At 41.8% G+C, this 22,104-nt stretch overlaps 2 protein-coding genes across 3 annotated transcripts in view; one reads left to right on the plus strand and one right to left on the minus strand.

Annotated features, from left to right (window-relative positions):
* Window positions 1-4,639: 4,639 nt before the first annotated feature.
* DLD (dihydrolipoamide dehydrogenase) lies at window positions 4,640-19,616 on the plus strand. The gene is made up of 14 exons (XM_068930641.1): window positions 4,640-4,835; window positions 5,355-5,430; window positions 6,212-6,291; window positions 9,310-9,378; window positions 11,712-11,781; window positions 12,158-12,258; window positions 12,603-12,746; window positions 12,903-13,004; window positions 14,105-14,295; window positions 15,392-15,562; window positions 15,993-16,182; window positions 16,585-16,722; window positions 18,353-18,442; window positions 18,555-19,616. The coding sequence occupies exons 1-14, from the start codon at window positions 4,797-4,799 to the stop codon at window positions 18,618-18,620; spliced, it is 1,527 nt and encodes a 508-aa protein (XP_068786742.1). The 5' UTR covers window positions 4,640-4,796; the 3' UTR covers window positions 18,621-19,616.
* A 2,125-nt stretch (window positions 19,617-21,741) lies between these two features.
* The window catches only part of LAMB1 (laminin subunit beta 1), a 45,802-nt gene continuing 45,439 nt past the window's right edge, over window positions 21,742-22,104 (minus strand). For both annotated transcript variants that reach the window (XM_068930617.1, XM_068930627.1), the window contains exon 33: window positions 21,742-22,066. In XM_068930617.1, coding sequence (XP_068786718.1) covers window positions 21,930-22,066 — 137 coding nt within the window. In that variant the 3' untranslated portion in view covers window positions 21,742-21,929. The remainder of the gene's footprint in view (window positions 22,067-22,104) is intronic.

Raw genomic sequence — 22,104 nt, forward strand, 5'->3', positions numbered from 1 at the left:
TCACTGTGGTCATGGACTTCTTGTAGTTCCTGGTCACTTCTCGAGTCATCTTGCTTTATTGCTTGAGGGATGGGAAATTTGTCTGAACACAGCAATAGGCAGAGCAGTCTAGAAAGCAGGACAGTACCCGGCTTTGGACAAGGATGTAAAACAAAATGCCACCTTTGTCTCTTTCTGGATATACCTGAGCCTGCCACGGTGCTCACTCTTACCAAAGAGAGGAGTTTACAAAGAGGGTTTGCCAAAGACAGGGGGAATCATCTGAAAAAGTGCTTTCCGTTAAACAAGACTTTGCAAGGTAGAAGGCACTGACGGTCACCGTCCAATCCTTGGATGTCATTTGGTAGATATTTTAGTTCTATCTTCTCAAGTCACTGCCAGTGTAACGTTCTGTATAGACTAATAATTTTAAAATCTCGATAATTTGTAGACTGACAACTGGATAACTGAAGAAGTACTATGAATTGGAATAAGAACACGTAAGGAGACTTGGAGCGGGTGAACTAGTACCACACAGGAACATCAATACCTGTCAGAAAGTTTGAGTTTTAATTTTCTTATGAGTGGTTCTTACTTGTATGGATAGAAGTTATGCTTTTCTTCATGAACAATTTTGCACGTGTAAAAGTGCATTTTGTAATGCAAGAAAATATCCATTACCTCAAAAAAAAAAATGCTCTAGGTTTGTATGCATACCTCCCTCAAAAACATCCTTGCAGATCTTCGTTAGTCTACGTAGTCGTGTTGCCCTCTGTTGACTTCAGTATATGCCTGCATCTCTCCTCCTCCTGGCTCCAAGTCAGTGTTGACTCTTACGGACAGGCCACCTGACACAACGCTTCATGCTCCAGTTTCTTTTTCTGACATGTTTCACACAAACTAATGGACATAATAAAACGTGGGCATGCACCCCCCTACCGTAAGCTTGGCGTTCATGAAAGGAGAGCCACAAGGAAGATGTAGTGGTGTTGCAGGAGCCACAGAACAAAATGCACTCAGACGACTGTGTTTTACAACTGCAACATAATTGTAAAGGAATTGCATGAGGGATGTGACTTTTATGGTCTTTATTACTCAGAGTTGTAAAACTGTAAGAAAATATTTTAACAACATCTAGTTTCTAGCAAGATCCCCAGGAAGGTTCAGTAAAAGCCATGCCAGCCACCACGGCCCCCAATGCCACGCCGTTCATGGGCAGGGTCCTTTGGGATGCTGCCAGGCCTGCGGCAAACGGGCTGGAGGGGTTCGGCCCTCCTCTTCCCCCGGCTCCCTGTAGCTTCCCTGCTTTCCTCCTCCAGCAAGACAAGCTCTGAGTTTTTCTGCGTTTCTCTAGGCCCCTCATATCCCCCTACTACTTCTGGGCCCTGAAGGAATGGCCGCAGAAACCCCGTTCCCTTCAGCGGTCCCGGTGATTGTGAACACCTTCTCTACTTTGAGTAAATTTGGAGTGAAGCGAGGTGACACAGAGCCTCTCGTAGGTATCTCCAAGTGGTGAGAAGTGAAGTTGCTGGGGGGAGCAGACCTCTGCAGGGGTTTTTGCATGGAGATGTCCAGCTGCCTTGCTGTGGACCTGCGGCGGGCAGGCAGGGCTGGGCAGCCATTCGCTCGGCTCCCGTCCTTGCCCTTTGCACCCAGACTTTGCTCCAGACATGCCCAAGGGTGTCCTCCGGCCTTTCGAGTCACGTCCCATCGCAGAAGACGGTCTCGTTCGCTGTTAGCAGTAACAACGGGCTCGTGGCATCTCGTTCGATGTCTGAAAAAATTACTCCTCCGCTGCCGAGCACCTCCTGGGGCGGCTGATTTTGGCTCTCGGGTCCGGGCAGCCTGAGCTGCGAGGAGGGCGCAGAGGCGAGAGGAAGGGCAGTGCGAGGCTGCGCAGCCCCGCGCCTGCCGGGTCCCTGCACAGCGGTGACTGCCGGGCTGGGGCAGAGGAGGTACGGGAACCAAAGGTGTCCTCTGAGGACTTCCAGTTAGGCACAGCTGGAGGATTTTTCCTTCCTATTCTCTTTGGTCCGCTCAGTAGTGGTGACGGGAGTAAATGAGGTCTACTGGCACGCTTGATTTCTGTAGTCTCAGGCGTGCTGCTTTTTCGCTCATGATAACTTTGCTGCAAGCACTGACGAGGTTCCAGGATGCTTTCTTATTAATTAGCCTAATACATAGGGATTCAAATATAAAAATATCAGGCGCGTTCGATCTCCAGCGTTGCTGGAGGTGTAATCAGAAAAATCCTTATATATAGAAGAGGGATTTTCTCTCTCTCTCCCTGTATGTTCTGGGAAGGGGAACCTTCTCTATGTACAGTCAGTGTACACATAGGACAGGATTGCTGCCTCTCGTTCCGAATCCAGGCGCTTCCACGCAGCGTTGCTAGATGCCAGCACTTTCATTTCCTAACGCGCGCCGCGAACCTGGCTATATTTTATTAATGGGTGAATTCCTCTTCTCTCTGATGGTTCTTCTAAATAATGTAAGGTTGCTGTAACCAAAAGGCCTGGCATTTATGAATATTACGCCTCTCTCAAGCCGTCTCAAAAGATTGTGTTTGATGATGCGCTTCTCTGTCTGGGAAACGGCAGAGCACTGCCACCTTTTGGCAACGTGGGTTTTATGCAAGGGATCAGAAAGGAAGTCTGGAAAACCTAAGAGCTCTTTTTCACAGAAAATATTTTCACTTTCTGGCAAGACAGGCAATCAATATTGCAAACTGTGTCCCATGTTACTTACCTAGGGTCACATTTAGATGTTTTTAGCATAAATTGAAAAGAATATTGCACGTGTTCTAAAACAGGTGGAATTTACTGCAAAAGCAAATTGCTCTTGCTCTGCTACTACTCCCCCACAGGCAGTCAGTGATTTGCCTTTTCAGATAATCATATCCTGAGGTGCAAGCAACAGAGGACAGTTGAAAGTGCATCTTTCTTTGTGGAGAACGGGTAGTCTGGAAGAATATAAACGGAATGGAGTTAAACTGTGCAAATTATAAAAATGTTTCAATGTTCTAGTTCAGTTTTTGTCCCAATTAAATGGAAAGTAATTATTCTAGGCCACTTGAAATTTGCTTCTTTCCAAAGTGAAACAGCTTGGCTTTTGTATTCTGAGTATTGTGAAATTTGCTTTTATATACATTTCACTGTCATTTGGAAGAAAGAGGGAGATTACATTCCGAAAAAGGAAATATTTTTACTTTCTAAATTTGTTTTCAGATTGGATCCATTCGACGTGAATCTGTGAGCTTCTTTGCTTGATCTGAATATTCATTTTAGAGCCAGGTAAGGCCACAAGGAGCTGTGCAGCCACAAGCCTGCTCCCACATCTCGTGAATGAAGAGCATCCTTCAGGGAGACCTGGTCGGGTGGGAAGAAGCATAACACTGTGGCCACCCCCTGAGCCTGCAGGAAACTTGCTGCTCGGGGTTTCGCATTTAGCTCTAACAGCAGTGCTTTGGCAGGCAAGGAGCTCGGAGGCTGGGTTTTGTTTCGGGTGCAGGCAAGCGTGCTCGGGAAGGGACTGGAGCTTTGCAACCGCCCCGGCCAAACAGCACATCCACACTGCACGCAGCATGGCCCCATGCAGCAGCTCGGCCCATCGAAACCTACAGAACTGGGCAGTGACATGACCTCTCCCCCACTGGCAGCCCAGTACCTGGGCCCCAATGGACCTTGCACCCCTGCATCTTCCTATCCCATGAATCCTTGTATCCTATGCAACCTTGAACTCCCAGCATCCTTGCAGCCTACGTGTCCTTACATGCCCAGCATCCTTGCACCTCCTGCACCTCCCAGATCCTTGTGCACCATGCACCCTTGCACCTCCTGCACCCTTGCACCCCCCAGATCCTTGTGCACCATGCACCCTTGCACCTCCTGCACCCTTGCACCCCCAGAACCTTGTGCACCCTTGCACCCTTGCACCTCCTGCACCCTTGCACCCCCCAGATCCTTGTGCACCATGCACCCTTGCACCTCCTGCACCCTTGCACCCCCCAGATCCTTGTGCACCATGCATCCTTGCACCTCCTGCACCCTTGCACCTCCCAGATCCTTGTGCACCATGCACCCTTGCACCTCCTGCACCCTTGCACCCCCCAGATCCTTGTGCACCATGCATCCTTGCACCTCCTGCACCCTTGCACCCCCCAGATCCTTGTGCACCATGCACCCTTGCACCTCCTGCACCCTTGCACCCCCCAGATCCTTGTGCACCATGCACCCTTGCACCTCCTGCACCCTTGCACCCCCAGAACCTTGTGCACCCTTGCACCCTTGCACCCCCCAGATCCTTGTGCACCATGCATCCTTGCACCTCCTGCACCCTTGCACCTCCCAGATCCTTGTGCACCATGCACCCTTGCACCTCCTGCACCCTTGCACCTCCCAGATCCTTGTACACCATGCACCCTTGCACCTCTGCACCCTTGCACCGCTCAGATCCTTGTGCACCATGCACCCTTGCACCCCTGCACCCCCCAGATCCTTGTGCACCATGCACCCTTGCACCTCCTGCACCCTTGCACCCCGCGCCTTCCCTAGCAGCCCGACCGAATCTGCGCTCTGCCGCTTTAAGAAGCTCATCTGCATAACCCCGCCCCTCCCCGCCCTTTGCCCCGCCCCCGGGCTCCGCTCCCGGAGCTGTAGCGGGAGTCCGCCTCCGCCAGGGGGCGTGGTGGCGCGGCGCCACCCGCGCCGAGAGCGCGGCCTGGCTCTCCCCCCCCCACCCCGCGCCGCAGCGCGCCTGCGCGAGTCCGCGGAGTCCTTGGAGCGGCGGCTGCGGGCGCGGGCCTGGGGGCGGCCGACATGCAGCGCTGGGGCCGCGTCGCCGGCGCGCTCGCCCGGGTACGGCACCGCCGCGGAGGGCGGGGGGGGGGCCGCGCCGCTCCCCCGAGCGGGCGGCTGGCCGTGTGGCTCGGCCCGGCAGGCCCCGCGGCCCGGCTGGCGGGCGGGGCCGCGGCCGAGGCGACGGCGCGAGGCCGGCGGCGGCGCGTTACGGGAGCAGCGGGCGGGGCCGGTTGTGCTTGTTACGGGGCAGCAGCGCTCGGCGTCCGCCCCTCTGGTTGCCTCGTCTGTGCCGTTAAGTCGTTGGAAAGCCCTGTGTCGGAGGGATGCAAATCCGTGTGGGTGGAGGCAGGCGCAGGAGAGGCCGGCGTGAGAACCGCCGGAAGGGCTGGTTCCCGGCGGGGGCAGAGCCGCTCCTGCGTCTTGTCCCCGCCGGTGCCCTCCCTGCCTACCCAGTCGTCTTGTCCCTACAGGGGGTAGCTAGTGAATATAACTGGGCTTTCGGTGTGTCACTGAAAGTTTACTTTCGTTCAGGAAGACTTCAACTTAAAAAGTTTTTTTTTTCCCCCCCATTTCTAGAGAAGCCATTTTGATCGGATTCATCATGGCCTTCAGGGAATTTGTGCAGTGTCCCAAAGGACCTATGCTGATCAAGGTAACTTGGTGTTAGAAAAATTTCTGTGAGGAAACAAAGTAGCGTTTCAAACGGAGGAGTCAGTCTACAAGGTGACAGTGGAATTCGTTTTAGCATCGGGTCCTTAGAGGAGAAATAGTGGCTTATCTGTTCTGTTTGCGATCTACCTCAAGCTATAAATAGAAGTTAAACTTTATGTAACACAAGAATAGTAATGGTAATTCATATGCCAAAGGAGGTTGTGGTTGCAAGAAGTGAGTTAGGGTGGAAATGGATAACTACATAAGCGCTATTGATTATGAATGCAGCAGAAGCAACAAACTTTGGACCTATTTTCTGCATTATAGATTAGTGAGCCTATGGCACTTGGTGAGCATTTATCTTTACACTAAATATCAGTAGAAAATACGTTGAAAAAAGTGTTACAGTAAACTGTCAAAACACCTGGGGTAAAATTCTTATGGATTTTTAGGAAGAGAGGTTGGTCAGACGGAATTCAGTTCCTTCATTTGATTTTCACGCAATTTTCCCTGTAAAATGTAAGTGTAGTTATTTTTACTTGCAGAGTGAATGCTTCCAGGCAGCTTTTCTTTCTGCACAAAAAGAAACTCTCCAATGTGAAATATAATTTATGTATCTAAACTTAATATTAAGCTGCATTGTTTTTAAAAGCCCCCTTCCCCTCTCCTCCTCCTTTTTTTGATAGTTTCAAATATGGATTATCTCAAAAATGACAGGCTGGTATTCCTACAATAAAATTTTAATTGCTGAAACAAATAACTCACATTTTGTCTTGTTTCAGTTGATGCTGATGTCACTGTTATTGGATCTGGTCCTGGAGGGTATGTTGCTGCTATCAAAGCAGCTCAGCTTGGATTTAAGGTAAGATGAGACCTTTCAGTCAATAAAATAGCAGAATATTCATCCAGATGAACTTGGAAGGTGTTGTGTGATACTGAAAAACTGAAATTCTTCTGTCGCATTTTGGATCACCAGATACTGTTGACACGCCTGTAAACATTCATTCCCTTACTTACCTTCACTCCTCTATTTCAATTCCTTCATAATCTGGGTATTGTTATATATACCCATGCTAGGCTGTTGGCAAAGCTGCTCAGGTTAGCTAGCTTTTGAATAGTGACTGGAAGGGGTAGTTGGGGAGGGCTTATGCCCTTAAGGGGCAGGGGGAAGGAAGAATGCTAGGAAAGAAATTTTCTCCCACCAAAGTGAAAAAATGGAGATGGTGACAAAAAAGCCAATGTAAAAACTACCCTGAAATTCTGAAAAGCAGGCTGAGGGAACTCAAATGAAAAGGCAGTATTCAGCTGACATACTTTTTGGGTGTGAGCCAAGGAATTACATAGCCATGTGAGAATTTTAGAGGTGAAAACATGTCTGTAGAAATACTGTAGTATCTAATTTAAATTTATTTATGCTCCTCTCTGTGTTTTGTCCTTCCGTGGTCTTTGGATGCTTTCTGAAAGAGGCAGCTTTTTCTGATGTGTACTAATGATGTGTCATTGAGATGAGTATCGTGAGAGACCTGCATTAATGCATTGCAGATTTTCTAAATTTATAGAAATATTGAGTGTGCTTTCAGCAGGATTGTTTTTTTACTTTCACTCCTTAATATGAGACTAGCTTGATCTCTTGGCACTTGGCATTACTTCTTTTTCTTAATTATTCTGAAATATGAGAAGGCAGTGCCGGCAGACTTGAGCGTGTTTCCACTGCTGATGTGTCCCAATGCTTTTGAAGTATAACAGCTGAACTTTATAACAAGAATGAGTTTATTAGAAAACCTAATTAGGACAGGAGCTCCTGTTTATGTCTATAGATCTTGAGTTAAACACTGGAACGGGGGCTGTGTAATCTTCATCCTTGGAGACTTTCCGAATGTGTCTGTACAAGACTCTTAGCAACCTGATCCAACTTAGAAGTTAACTGACCTTGGAGCAGCACGGTGGATTAGATGACCTACAGAGGAGTTCCAGTCAGCCTAAACTTTTCTCTAATTCTGAGTGTTATCTCCCCCATTAGTCATTATTCCAGTGATTTCAGTGATGCCTCTCTGCAACTTCACCAAAACGTTAAATATTTGGGATTGCATTAAGAACTTTACATCTGCCTGTGACCTAGTGCAGATAGCTGAGCTGTCTTTATCCTTGTTTGTGAAAAAGTTTTTGCCTTGGTTTAATAAATATTCTTCCTTTTAGATGTTTCCCGTCTCTAAGCCATTAAGTACCTGAAGAAAGGTTTTAATTGAGGCTGTCGGCCATATTAGTTCATGCTCATCTCTTCTGAGGCTTTTTATGGCTATATGCCTGCTTCTCTTGGAGTAATACTTTCGTTAAGTGCTTCATAGCTGTGACCAACAGTAGGATGCCATATGTAAGGAGGGAAAGCAGTGCCCTGAGTTTTGTTTTTTTGTCATGGCAAACAATAATTTTATTACACTGCTTTACAGCCAGTTAGAGTGGACAAAATATTTGGAGTCGCTTGTGTGTGTCACCTGTAACATTGAAGAAGCATGAATAATGTTTATGCTGTCCTTTAATATCTAATGAGATGCCTTTGTGAGACTGGCAAAAGGATAGACTCTGTGGTTACTTACTCAAGTAAAAACCTGAGTGTACTCTACTGAACTCTGCTGAATTTTAGTGCTACCTGAATTAGCACGAGCCTGGTCTCTGTTATGTCGTTGCATCACCACCACAGCATCCCGTGTGACTGCCAGCAGCATTCTCTGGGCATTGGCTTTTCAGCAGTATTACTTGACCTTGTAGGGGAGGTTGAAAGTGGGTGAGGCAGAACTTTCATCAGGTAAAGGTAGGAGCTGTGTGGTGCTGTTTGATCCAAAGTGCAGCTTTTGAAGGCCATGGATCGTTTTTCTTGCATTCATGTATTTGAAACAGGAGGAAGCGTAAACAGGGGATCAAGATGTCTCAGTGTGTTTCTTTGGTTTGATATGGTGAATGCCACTCTTCCTGTTACTGTCACCTCTATTTTAGCACAAAGCAGCAATTTAAAGAAATGGTGAAAGGCTTTCATCTGGGTAGTCTCTTATCAGCAGATTCAAATGTAAATGGGTATAAACCATGGAGCTCTTATTTTGAACATGCATAACCCTTGCAAAGGAGGAGAGGCCAGTCCTTTTGCCTCTGTGGAAAGGGTTTACCATGCTCTTCCCTTCTCCCCCCAAATAATCTGTTTTTACTTGGAGGTTCTGTTCTTCCTTTTTTCCTTTGCACACTTTATTGGCAAGTTGGTGGGAGGGTCATGAAATATTTTCCATCTCTGTTGGTAGTGACCTTATTATTGCTTGGCTCTGCTTTACTTTATTTAAAGGTATTGGCACAACTTTACAGAAATGAGTCTTACAGGATAGCATTTTTAGAGAATGGAATGTTATTTGAGGTTGGATATTTTGGGGGTTTGTTTTTGTGTTGTTCCTTTTTGTTATTATTAAGAGAAGATTACTTCATAAAATTTTAACTTGTACTGGTCCATTCCTCTGTTTTCTTGTGATTACTTGTTTTTAGGAATCTTCTCGTAATTTGCATTTTTCCCTTTTTTTGTTTTTGTGTTTTTTTTTTTTTTGATTTGTAATGGGATCATTTTTCAAGGAACTGAATGGTGTATTTAATTGAAACAACTTTGTGGATTTTTGAAGTTAAGGAACAGCACTTGAACTTGTATGAAAGTGTCCATGGTGTTAGTGGGGAGTGTGGCTCTGTTCTGGTAGAGAGTGTTGCTGCAAAGAGCCATTTTTATGTTTTTGATTAGAACAAAGGAGGTCGGGGAAATCTGAGCCACAAACTAGACCTAGGAGTGAAAATCATAAGCCGCTCTTTGAGGAGGAATTACTGGATAAACGTCATGTCTTTGTCATTCCCTCAGACTGTCTGCGTAGAGAAAAACGAAACATTAGGTGGAACCTGTTTGAACGTTGGATGTATTCCTTCTAAGGTAAGTTTACCTAGTTTGTTATAACCTCATTAAAACAATAGTTATGTGCATCACTTGAAAAACTCTTTAATCTTTTTCTAAAATAACTCTCTGCTACTGGGGTTAGAATGAAAAAGGTGGTGCTTTTTCACTTCCAAAAAAAAAAAAACAAACAAAAAAAAACAGCGTTACAGGTGTTTTCATCCTCCAGTAGGATTATTTTTTCAGGACCCACCTAGCTGAGACAAAAAGCCTCTGGATTTTTCCAATCCTTAGGTAGCTGTCTTACGTTCCACCAAACTGCTTGAAGATAATGTTTGCTTTTTTCCCTAATAATGAACGTGTTGCTCTGACTAAATTCCTTATTTAGATACTTTTTTTGTTTTTGTTTGCTCCTGGTTTTAACTATAACGTGGTGTTGCTTTGTGCTGTAATCCTTTTAACATTTGTGTGAGAGTTTGAATTTACAAAGCTCTTGGTGTGCTATCAGAATGAAACTCTGCAGGAACAGTCTAAGCATCAGGCTTTTTTTTTTTTAACTTCTCTTTTTCGTCTGCAACTATGTAGCTGGTTCTGTGACTGCCACCTTGCCTTTGTCTTAACGGAATAATATGAGGATATGGAAGCTGGAATTACACCAAACAGTGGATAAGAGTTTTGAAGCCATGTGTTGTTGCTTTCTGCACTAGGGAATGCTATATACAAGCAGTTCGTCTTTCAGCTTGTCAAGCTCTGGTCAAGTATGGTGCTTGTTTTGAAACTTTATCCTTGCTATTTGTTTCACTGCAAAGTGCATACAAAAATAACTGCCTTACTCTAATGGTTATTTTCTTACTCTGTTCGCTGCATTGGATTTCTGCAGTGTTGCCATCACGTAAAAGTTGCAGGTGTAGATCTGGATTACCTCAATGAAAAATTTGAACTCTTCTGTTTTCTCGAACGTTAGTGTGTCTGCTCAGAGAAGTTCCTTTGCTGTCATAGGAGAAAATAGAGTATAAATACAAAGTTTTAAAAATGAGGTATTAATTTGTCTAAACATTTGTATAATAGCTCCAAGTTCAGAATATCTTTCTATAATGAGAAAAACTCAAGAATTAGCTGTAGATCAGCACAGCGTTGCTAGAAAATTTGGAACTCGGGGATCTACGTAAGTAGCTTTTCCTTTGTAACTGGAACTTTGGGTTTTTTGCTAATCCTGTGAAGATTCTTTGGAAAATGCTTTTGAACCTGTAGCTAGTCTTGGATGCTATACAGAATTTATTTTTGAATGGCAGTAAACTTCTGAAGAAGTGGGTGTATACGCAGACACAATATAAAGTCTTCAATCATGCCTTTCCAAAATGCCGCTCAAGACAGTACATCAGGCATGTTTTTTTTCCCCCTTTGTAATTACTGAAATCTTATGCTGTGGTTGTATATTCGCATAATGTTTTGTTTGTTGTAGTTGCAAAATTGTGGCAGTTACATGAAATGAGCAAATGAATTTTAAGAGTGAGACTTGCTAAGACTTATTCACAAAAATGTAATTACCATAATCTGACAATATTAGTTTTTACTCATGTGCGTATAGAAGGCAGCTATATCCAACTGCTCAAAATGTGATTTGAATTTATTACTGTGCATGCTTTAGATTTCAGTCTGTGCAGACTTCCACTGTTTTGCTTCTTGCAAGTACAATGAAGGACAAAACAGTTTTGCGTTTCACGCTGCTGCATTCTTGTCAAAGACCTGTCCTAGTTTTATTTTTTGAGTTGTGAACATCCAATGACCTGCGTTAGCTCTAAGCTATCTAGCTCCAGCTCAACTAATTGTGCAGTTGTAGTAACTTTAGCACAATAACTCAGCTACAAAATTTAACTCAAATGTCTGCGCTAAAATTTGAAGAGATTTCGGTATAGGTTTTCCCCATGCAGTTTTTCTGTATCCTCTTGTTCTTTTTGTTGACAAGTAATCTCTTGTCTGAGGTAATTTGGAAATTCTCCTGCGAGTTTCCTGTGAGTCAGTTATCTTTCTTTTTCTACTGAAAATCTATTCCTTTTTTTATTTTTTAATTTCAGTGAAGTAATTTCCAGTTTCTCTGGTGAAATGAATGAAAAAGGATAGATGCGAGTTTAACTGTTCTCTCTTTTTAGATGTTAAATATGTAACTGTTTTATAAAACACTTAAATAAGATCTACTTTGTACAATTGCTGTGGTTGAAATACACCTTTTTAAATATGCATGTCAAACTTTAATCTTAATAGTGAAAATGTTTTGCAAATAACCTTAATTTTTTTTTTTTACTGGTAATGGTAATGAATTCAGTCACAAATACATGTCCCAATTCACATTTTAATTTTTTTGTGTATTTTAGGCCTTGCTGAACAACTCACATCTGTATCATTTGGCCCATGGAAAAGATTTTGCTAGTAGGGGAATTGAAAGTGAGTGTGCAGAGCAAACTGTCAGTACTCGTTAATGTTAATTCTCTCTGTCAACAAATGTTATAGTTCAAATCTGACTGTTCTACTTCTAGAAAAGTTGGTCAGAGAACTTCACAGATTTACAAATAATATCCTTTGTCTGTCAACTGGAAGGCTAGGGACATGCATGCACTCCTTGAAGCCTGTATGGATAAGGAATATTGGAAAAGTGTAATACTGCTTTTTAACATACCGGTTGTTGAATATTACCGTTAGCCCTTAGCAGAGCCATTCAACGCATCTTACTGTATCAGAGCCGTTACTTGTTTTCATGTTGTCTCCTGTAAGTAAAACACTAAAACGCTTGATACAGGCTTTTTTTCTTTTTTTAACTTAGTTACAGGAATACGTTTGAATCTAGAGAAGATGATGGAACAGAAGAGTGGTGCAGTGAAGGCCTTAACAGGTGGAATTGCTCATTTATTTAAGCAAAACAAGGTTAGTTTGGGTTGCATAGTGAGGTGTATCTGATCTTCTGATCTAAGTTTCTTGCTTTATACATTCTCACATTCTTGCTACGTAAATTTGGGTGACTGACTCAGCAGCGGCAGAGTCTGAATGCTTCACTTCTAGAATATTTTAAGTGAACAGTTCAGTTTGCTCTTAAATCTACTTAAAAGAGGAAGGGATCAAATTACTTTGTGATTTGTACCAGACAGTGATGCAAAAGTTAGTGGTAGCAGAAAATATGAGCTTTCTAGAGCGTTAGTGGGGTTCAGATGAAATCGAGTACCTTACTTAAATAATTTGAATCTGAATTTGTTGTGTTCTGATCAATAAAGGTTGTACATGTTTCTGGGTTTGGAAAAATAACTGGCAAAAACCAAGTCACTGCAACCAAAGAAGATGGCAGCACGCAAGTTATCAATACAAAGAACATCCTTATAGCTACAGGTTCAGAAGTTGCTCCCTTCCCTGGAATTAGTGTAAGTATTAGGATTTTAGTGGTACTGGCTTTCAGCACGTTTTTAACGTGTAACAGTCTTTTGCATCTGATTGTTTTTCACCTTCTGTGAGTTTTATATCCAGTGTGTAGAAGAGATTGTAAATCCCCCTTTGTGGATTTCTTTGTCTGTCATTAGATTGATGAAGATAATATTGTATCATCTACTGGTGCACTATCACTAAAAAAAGTTCCTGAAAAGATGGTTGTCATTGGTGCAGGAGTCATCGGTGTCGAACTGGTGAGAGGACTTTTATAAAGGGCTTTTTTTTTTTTTTTTTTTAAACAGGGCTTTTTTATTTCGGATTGTATTTTTAGCACTTAACAGAAAGCTGTTTGTTTGAGGGATTTTGTAATGAAAATGTTCAGATGTCATAGCCTGCTGGCTCCCTTTCCCACCTGAAAATGTGGGTAAGTGTTGCAGGATAAGTATTCCTGCAGCTGGTTGGCCAAGTAGAGAACTCAGAGAGGAATATATAGGATGAGGCCATCCCATACTGATTTTAGGGGGTTAACTTCCACTGAGTTTTGTACCTGCTGTATATGTAGGTAGAGAACTAAGAGAACTTCCTTTTTTTAATGGAAAGTTCACTTTAGGCTATGTTAAATTCTTGTATATACCAGTTAAGGCCAAGAAGTTTTGATGTGATGTGATTGCACGCGTTTTATCTAATAACCAAAGGAGCGGAGACTTTGCAGTTCATCTTGGTCTAAGTCCTTTTGCCTCGTGCTTACCTGGTTGAAGAACAACGTATATTCGTTGGTCTTGCAACTGCTAGAAAATGTGTACATCTGCTTAGTGGCCGCTTAGCCTGCTGAGCATAAAGGAGGGAAAAAGTAAGCAGAGTGAAATATTGTACTAGATGGACATGGGTAACTTGAGGTGAGTGGGGTACGTAGCATTTTTGTTTCTGAAGCTGATGTTAGTGGCTGTATTTATAAATGCATACAGAAGTAGCAGTAATTATATTATTTTATTGCATAAAATTTCCCTAACGTAGCATTGTTTTGAGTTAGCGTGCAGTAGCATTAGACCACCACAAACGACTTCCTTTGATTTTTCCGAGCTACGCTCAAATTTTTGATTTTGAGTGTTTCGAAACCTACAACCTAAAAAATACCTATTTTATATTTAAGTATTTTGTTAGCTGTGAAAGGCTGGTGGGAGGGAACATATTTTACATCTACGCTGTAGTGTTTGTAAATGTGAACGTTTTGCTGTTACATGTTGCCCCTCTTACGCAGAGTTTAGAGTCTAAGTGAGTAAATGTTATAGTAAAGAAGCCTTAAGTTTTCCTTTCAAAAACTCTTCTTCCTTTAAGTATATTATTGTGACTGCAGGGTTCAGTTTGGCAGCGCCTTGGTGCAGATGTGACAGCTGTTGAGTTCATGGGCCATGTTGGTGGAATGGGAATTGACATGGAGATCTCTAAAAACTTCCAACGTATTCTTCAGAAACAAGGACTTAAGTTTAAACTAAACACCAAAGTTACTGGTGCTACCAAGAAACCAGATGGAAAAATTGATGTAGCGTAAGTGTTTTACAGCAAACTAAAGGAATGCTCTACCTCCTTCTACCCATCCCATGAAACCTATTTAAAGGTAGTCAGATACGTCCCCAAGTAAGTGTGATGGGGATTTGATTGCTTCAGAGCAGAAGTGAATGAAACTACCCTTGAGTGTCTTTTAATGACAAAACTCAAGCCCCTCTGGAGGCTTGTATGTGAACAGCTAATGTAGAAACACACAAAGCAAATCTGCTTTCTAAAAGTCCATACCAGTACACTACTCGTGTTCGTTTGCTTGTTGATGTATTCTGTGTACGGGCTGGTTACATAAATTGTACTGGGAATTTTAAGGAAATGCTTAACGTTACTGATATTACCAGTAAATTTAAGTGGTTTTGTTATTTCACTGGAGTCGTAACATGAACCATTTTACTTGCTCTATCTCTGTACCTCGGTATAGTCTGTCCTTTGCTGTTGTAAAAGTCCTAGATTTGCGTCTCATATGTACTATGCTGATTGGGTCTCTCATGTAGCCTGTGTCTACATTTAGTGTTTCATTTTGGTTCATGAGTATGCTTTTGAAGCAAGTTTCCTAATTATCCTCACTTACCATGCTTTGGTTCACTCCTGTGCTCTCAGAGCATGTGAACCAAATTTGTTTTGGATGCAGTTGAACCAGAAGATGCACTTGAGGAATGTATTTAATGCATGGCAACTGCTAACAGATGTTTAGGTTTTGGGCCAAAAGAGAGCTTGTGCATCCCATCCCCCGTTCCCAGAATACATACGGTCTGGATGTTGAGTACTCAACACCACGACGTTTGGCTCTACAGATCTGCTCCTATGAGGCCATGCTAATTGCTAACGGATATGTAGCCTCAGTTTCTGTGTACAAAAACAGAGTTACCAGCAAATATAGGAGCAGTTGTTGTTCCTTTCTCCCTCATCCATGCCTCAACTCCTGCAAGGAAGAAGTGGGCAGGAGGCAGACTGAACGCAAACGTTCTGGATGCCAGATTCAGCCAGTAGATCACCCCGTGGATCATACTCGTTGCTTGTCAGAGAAGCGTAACACTGAAAACTTAACAGCTTAGCGTTCTCGCTACTTATTTTTCTGTAGCGTTGAAGCTGCTGCTGGTGGCAAGGCAGAAGTAATAACTTGTGACGTGCTCCTGGTTTGCATCGGTAGACGTCCTTTCACAAAAAATCTAGGTCTTGAAGATATTGGAATTGAACTTGATAAGAAGGGGAGAATCCCAGTCAATAACAGATTCCAAACCAAAATTCCAAAGTAAGTAATGCTAAGTATTATTTTCTGACTACTCTTAAAGCAGGCCTCTTAAAAAAAAAAAAAAAAAAAAAAAAAGTTTAATCTACAAAAAGCTTTTCATTTTTAATTATTGAAGATATTTTTCCTTCCTGTAGGAAAGGAAAATTCAAAACTTCTACTTATTTCAAAAAATAAAGATTTTTAGTCAGCCTTTAAAGTTTTATAATTTAAAAGTTACTGTGCGTATTTTATGTTAGTGGTACTTTTTAGAATGTGGTCATTCGGTGAAAACTGTCCCTTTATACTGTCTGTATTTCTTCTGAAATTTATTACTTGAATTTTATTAGTTTTCAGTTTGAAGTAATACGTTTTAAACTGTTATATAAAAGGTAGACTAGTGGTGCTAGGACATGCTTAAACGGTGTTTTGTTCTGTTTCATTGGTCTGATAGCATCTATGCTATTGGTGATGTAGTTGCTGGACCTATGCTGGCCCACAAAGCTGAGGATGAAGGCATTCTCTGTGTTGAAGGGATGGCTGGGGGAGCAGTTCACATCGATTATAACTGCGTACCCTCCGTGATATACACTCACCCGGAAGTGGCCTGGGTTGGCAAATCGGAAGAACAGCTGAAAGAGGAGGTACTGCTCGTTTTCTCAAATGAAACTGGTTTGCCATCAAGGACATAGTTTCAGTAGTCCAGTAGTGACCACAGGTCTTCAGTTTTCTAGGACAATTTCTCATTCTGAATTTGTTGTGTAGGGTGAACGATTGAATGGCTCTTAATGGGCGAGTCTCTCTCCTCCAGGCCGCTCTCGCAAGGATCACAGTCCTTTTTAATGACTTCTATTTTGTAAAGTTAGTATTGTCCCTTTTCTGATTATTCTTTTTATACCCTTCTTAGTTCTTTTTATGCATTAGTTTGATTTTTATTTTTATTAGTTCTATTTTTATATGTACTCAGCTGTCCAATGGTTACATCATTCTTGTTGATCTTTCAGGTCATTAATCAACTCAGTCGGTAACACACATCTGTTTTGTAGGGGATAGAATACAAAATTGGGAAGTTTCCGTTTGCTGCTAACAGCAGAGCAAAGACAAATGCAGACACAGATGGCATGGTGAAGATACTTAGTCAAAAATCAACAGACAGGATGTTGGGCGCTCACATTTTAGGCGCAGTAAGTATTGTAAACAGTACTACTCTCTTTGTCTTCTCAGGTTTTTGATTTTAGTATTACACAGTTGCACAATAGTTACCAGGTTAGGAGAAAGAGGTGCTTGTAAAAAGGAGGAAGGCTTGAGTCTCCTCCAGTATGGGAAAAATCACTTTCCTGTCCTGTTCTGTTCTGCAGCTATGCTCTCTTCCTGCTTTTCTGTTGGTTTGGAGTTGGACTCAGCTGTTTTTTGCCCAGAAGTGCTGAAGTGGTTCAGTACTCTGACTGGTGATTCTTTATGAATACTGCCAAATACTGAAAAGAACAAGCAGGCCCAAGTTCTGGAACTGCAGGTGGACTGCACAGACTGTGTGGCTTTTTAGATTTTTCTGAACTTTAGACTTCAGCAAAGTTGCTATCTTATGTAGCAGTCACCAAATCTTACATCAGGAGCTTATGGAACTTGGATTAAAAACTCCTTGTAAAGGTTTGAAACCAGAAAATTATGTTGGGGAAGAGGATTGTTTTCCTCTGTCTGCACAGTCCAGAGTTTGTATCTGAGACCCTAATCTCTCTCTCTCTCTTTTTCCTAAAGATATATGCACAAACACTTCCATACATCTTTGTACACAGTTTTCTTTACAAAAGACCACTATTACAAGACTGAGACTTTTCTGTTTTGCTGGAAAGGAAATTTTGTTCCTACAGTTAAATTGTCAGCGCTGGAAGATCAGCACTGTAACTTTCCTTTCAGAATTATTATTCAGTGATTATGTACCCTGAAAAATACAGAACTCTTGATATTTTAGTCTTTGTATGTGATGGTTACCAGTGCTCCCTTCTACAACTAAATAGAAATTTTCTTTAGTAAATGTCAGAGACTAGTTGAAAGCACTCAGAAGTAAATTCTGTTCCAGGTACTTTGGTGGATAGGCTTTTTGTTCCCGAATCCAATAACTAATCCTTTCTAATGGGAATACATAGCAAGATACTGCGTTAGTTTACGTTCTCTAACAATGCCAATCAATTGAAAATCTACATCCTCTTAAGAAAGCACGGCTCAGGGTTATCAGTATGAGACACAGCAGTTTTCATCAGTAGAGGGAAGGGAGGAAGTCTTGCGATTGTGTATATGGATGGTAAGAAAATAACTGGAGATGCCGCCGTTTTATTTTCAACTCCCCAAAGAAATATTTTCTGGGTAAATATTTGGATACAACTCGTATTCATAAAAATGAGAGTGCGGATGTAGTAAAACACTTCTGTTTTTCAGTTACTGTCTATATAAAGTTTTGTGATTTTTTCAGAAATGATAATCTACAGTAGCTTTGATCAGGATGTGGGAATTACCTGACCAGTATCTTGTTTAAAAATTGGTCATTTTTCACCACAGCCTTCACTGATGAAAGACCAAGTCTTCTGATTTGTCTTTCACACTTAAGCTAGGCTTGAGCACGGTCACCAAGGAGATCAAGTACTTAAAACTGATGTTCGAACACAGGTGAAGTGCCAGTTATGACTTTCCTTTTTAGCAAAAGATGTTTATTGCATATACTGCATATAAAGATGTATTGCATATACTTCCTAGTTATTCAGAAGAACATGGACAACTACGTGAAGATTTAAGCTAATTAAAAATAATGTTAAATTTCAGGGCGCTGGCGAGATGGTTAATGAAGCAGCTCTTGCTATGGAATATGGAGCATCATGTGAAGATGTAGCCAGAGTTTGCCATGCACATCCAGTAAGCTTTCTTAAAAGAACAAACTAGTGAACACTGGGGATGCTTAGACATGCTATAATTACATGCCGAGTAAATGTTAATGACTTCTATCATTTGTGTTTGCTCTCTACAGACAGTGTCGGAAGCCTTCAGGGAAGCAAACCTAGCAGCATCTTTCGGCAAAGCTATCAACTTCTAAAAAGGAAGAGCAGTTCTTTGTACGTGTATAGTAAATGTCTGAAAATGGACCGTGGGCTTTTACAGAAGGCTGAGTCTGAGGATTTTAGGACTGAATTAAGTGAATCTCTTCATTTTAAGCAGCAAATATTTAACCAAATAGGGTTTGGAACAAGTTGAATTATCCAGTCTCTGTAAATTAAATACTTTAAATTACATGTTTATTTACTTTATGAATGTTGAAGAAAAACAGCCTGAAAGAACCCTTTTCTCTTTTTATGAAACCAAACGTTTCGCTGCTGCATAGGATAATCAGGTGTGCTGGTCAAAACTCTCGAAAAGTGTCCAGCATATCTGGTGTATTCTTATTTGAAGTAGTGATAGACGAAACCAGTTGGATGCTGGCACTTAAAATGCCGCTGGCACTTAAAATGCCACTGTCACTTCCGCACAAAAATATTGTGGTGTTTCCTTGCGAAAGGATTAACTTAATATTTAACCTATTTCTTCTAAAGTGCAAGTACGAAAATTTGTTTTGATCTAGTAGCGTAAGGATTACGGGAGCGGCTCATGTAGGTGGGTTAGCTTTTTTTAAAAGAGAAAATTACTCCATTTGTGTGTGATTCTCCACACATCATGTTTTCATATTGAAAACTCATTAAGAGGAAAAAATCAAGTGCTGATGGAGAAATGAACAACTGAAGAAAACTTAATCTTATTGCTACTTTTTTGTTTTTGAAGCTTTTTCCATTGTCCACCTGTCTTAAAATAGTCTCAACACGCTAAAACTGGGTAGTGAAGCAGCGCTGTTAAGTCCAGTGGCATGAGGGTTATTCCTCTGTGCTTTCCACGTGTAAGGGCTGCAGTGTCAGCCCTCCACACCACTTAGACATACTTTTTCCTCTCTTCTTTCCTTTGTCTATTTTGTGCTCTCTTTGCATCTCTTCTGTAGCAAGAGAGCTTAATATGTGAAAGGTCTGTAGCCTTCCACTAATAAATATTTAACGTGGCTGGAGAATCTTGGGGTTTTCTTTTTTGTTTGTTCTGCTGTTGTTGACCAGCCCTGGCATTCCTGTTAGTGTATGGATTATGGGATAAAGGAAGAAAATGGCATCTTCAGAATACCTCTTTACTTGTAGAGAGAAGGTGTGAAATTCTAGTAGCTCATTTTAATTTTTGTTTTGCAGGGCGTCATTCTTTGTTTGGCTCCTCTGCCTTAATTTGTACAGCAAAATCTTAACGCATGCTGGTATTGTTCGTGTCCTTTAATCATTACCCCCGATGGATGAGAAATGTGCCTTAAAGAAACAGCTACTTGATTTTTGTGTATAGACAAGATGGTTGCATCCTCCCATCTCTTTTTCTTTGTGTATAGACAAGATGGTTGCATCCTCCCATCTCCTTCTCTTTAGAGCTTTTCATTCATGTATTGATCCATTATCCATACTGAATGATGGAAATGTATGTCAACACGGCCATTTTCTTAAGATTTCAGTTAACAAACAAACACCAGTAAAACTATTCTTTTTTTTTTTTTAAATTGTTTTAAGTATGGATGCAGATGGGAGGAAGCTAGGGCTTTTAAGCTTATCGCCGGCCTGTGAGATAACCTGGCGTATCCATGAATTGATGGAGTAAGCGGACGTGCTTTCAGATGTTAGTAGGAAGCTGCTGCAGGTAAATCAAAGGTGACGTAATACTTGGGGAGGAAAATCAGATTCTCCTAATGGAGCTACTCACTTCTGCCTGCTGGCAAATGTTACAGAGTGTCGATCATCTGGTGCCTTGCAAGCTGTCCTTCATAGAAGACCTGATCTCTTGTGAGACGCAGCTTTCTCCCTCGCTGGCCTGTACCCCTAATTAATTGTGACAGTCTTCCTTTTTGGCATTCTTTTTACAGCTCCTCCTTGAGGTTAATCAACTATAAATTCCCGTATCTCATTTTGCTGTTGTTGTCAAATGAAAACTGGAAAACTTTGACCAAGTCAAAGTGATTTAGTGACTACTAAAATTGTACTGGAACCTATGTTCTCCTAGCCACTTCAAAGTAAAATTCAAGGCCTCAGACGATTGTTACTTCTCTGTCACTTCTGTGCTTCACTGAAGTGTGTGAGGAGTGCTTGCAAGGATAGAAATAAGATGAGCTACTGAGCCACCTATAAGGGGGCCTGACAGCAGTTAAGCCTGGATGTTGCAAAGTTTGCAGATGATATTTTTAACAGATGCTAACTGTACTGTCAGTGAACCAGTGTATGAGGCTGATACGGCAATCAGTTTCTGTTGGGCTTTTCTGCTGTAGCATTTGTAACTTGTGGTGGTTCAGGGTAACTTTTCTTTGAAGTAGTTATTCCTCAGTTTGCATCAGTGGTGCTATATTCTGCCATAGTTGTCCTAATTTTTGCTAACATTAGTATAGCTTCCTGTACATCAGAAACAGCTGCTGATCAAAGTGTATATGCAGCTGTATTCCTCAGGTCTGAGTTAGCCCTCAGGATATGAAAATGCATGTTGCAATTGAGTAGGAGGCCAATTTGTGCGTATGTAACTGGTGAATATTGTAAATCTATTTGCACAGTACTGTACAATTGTCTGAAGGTGCACTGTTCCACAAATAACTTGGAGCTTAGGTAGCTTCAAGCCCAGTTATCGCTCCTTAACTGATTAACACCGTGTGCTGTAAACACCGTAGTTTCTTTTCCAGAGAGGCTTGAGTCTCCAAGCTTGGTTAATCATGTAAATTCAGTGCTTGAAATATAAACCACACTCATATCTTCAATGCTGTCTTCTGTTTCCACTTCACAAATGAAGGGTTTCATAATCAGTGCAATGAAACTTATGTTTAGCCTAAATGAACATCATGCAGAGGGTAAATATTCCCTTTAGACTATTAAGGTGGAAATGCTTGCTAGCAATCCAAAGGACGGTATGTCTTTATTCACTCTTCACTATGTTTTGAGAGATCATCCTGTATTTCACAGTAATTGGAGCCCTTATTTAGAATTACATAGTTGGAGCCAAGATTTTATTAGGATATTCTCTAACTAGGTTAAAAACAACACTTGCAGAAGCTAAAGGATTAACTGATTTACCATTTTTTTGCCTACTGAAAACCACAAGGCAGTTAATGAGTCATACTAGGTACATACAGTGATTAAAAAAAGTACTGTTTATTTTCAGCATCAAAACATTACTTGTCTTTGGTTCTGTGACTTAAAGTCAATATCAAACCTGTTCACTTTATCAGGTCTTAGGGTAATGTCAGAAAAGAACTAGTGTAATACTTGTGAAACCCATCTTGAACACATTTCAGCAAGCATTTCCTGCCCCCGTCTTATAAGCAAGTGCTATAAACAGCAACTTTCTGGCTGATTGTCTGTAAGAGGGAGCGGACTGTCTCTTCCAGCTCTACCAACTGCTTGGCTTTGTCTTCCAGAACTTTTTGGTTGTTTTCATACGTGTTCTCCAAATCTGTCAGCAAAGGAAGGCGGGAAAAAAAAGTTTAATCC

This window comes from Struthio camelus, chromosome 1, assembly GCF_040807025.1.
Source record: "Struthio camelus isolate bStrCam1 chromosome 1, bStrCam1.hap1, whole genome shotgun sequence".
Taxonomy (NCBI): domain Eukaryota; kingdom Metazoa; phylum Chordata; class Aves; order Struthioniformes; family Struthionidae; genus Struthio; species Struthio camelus.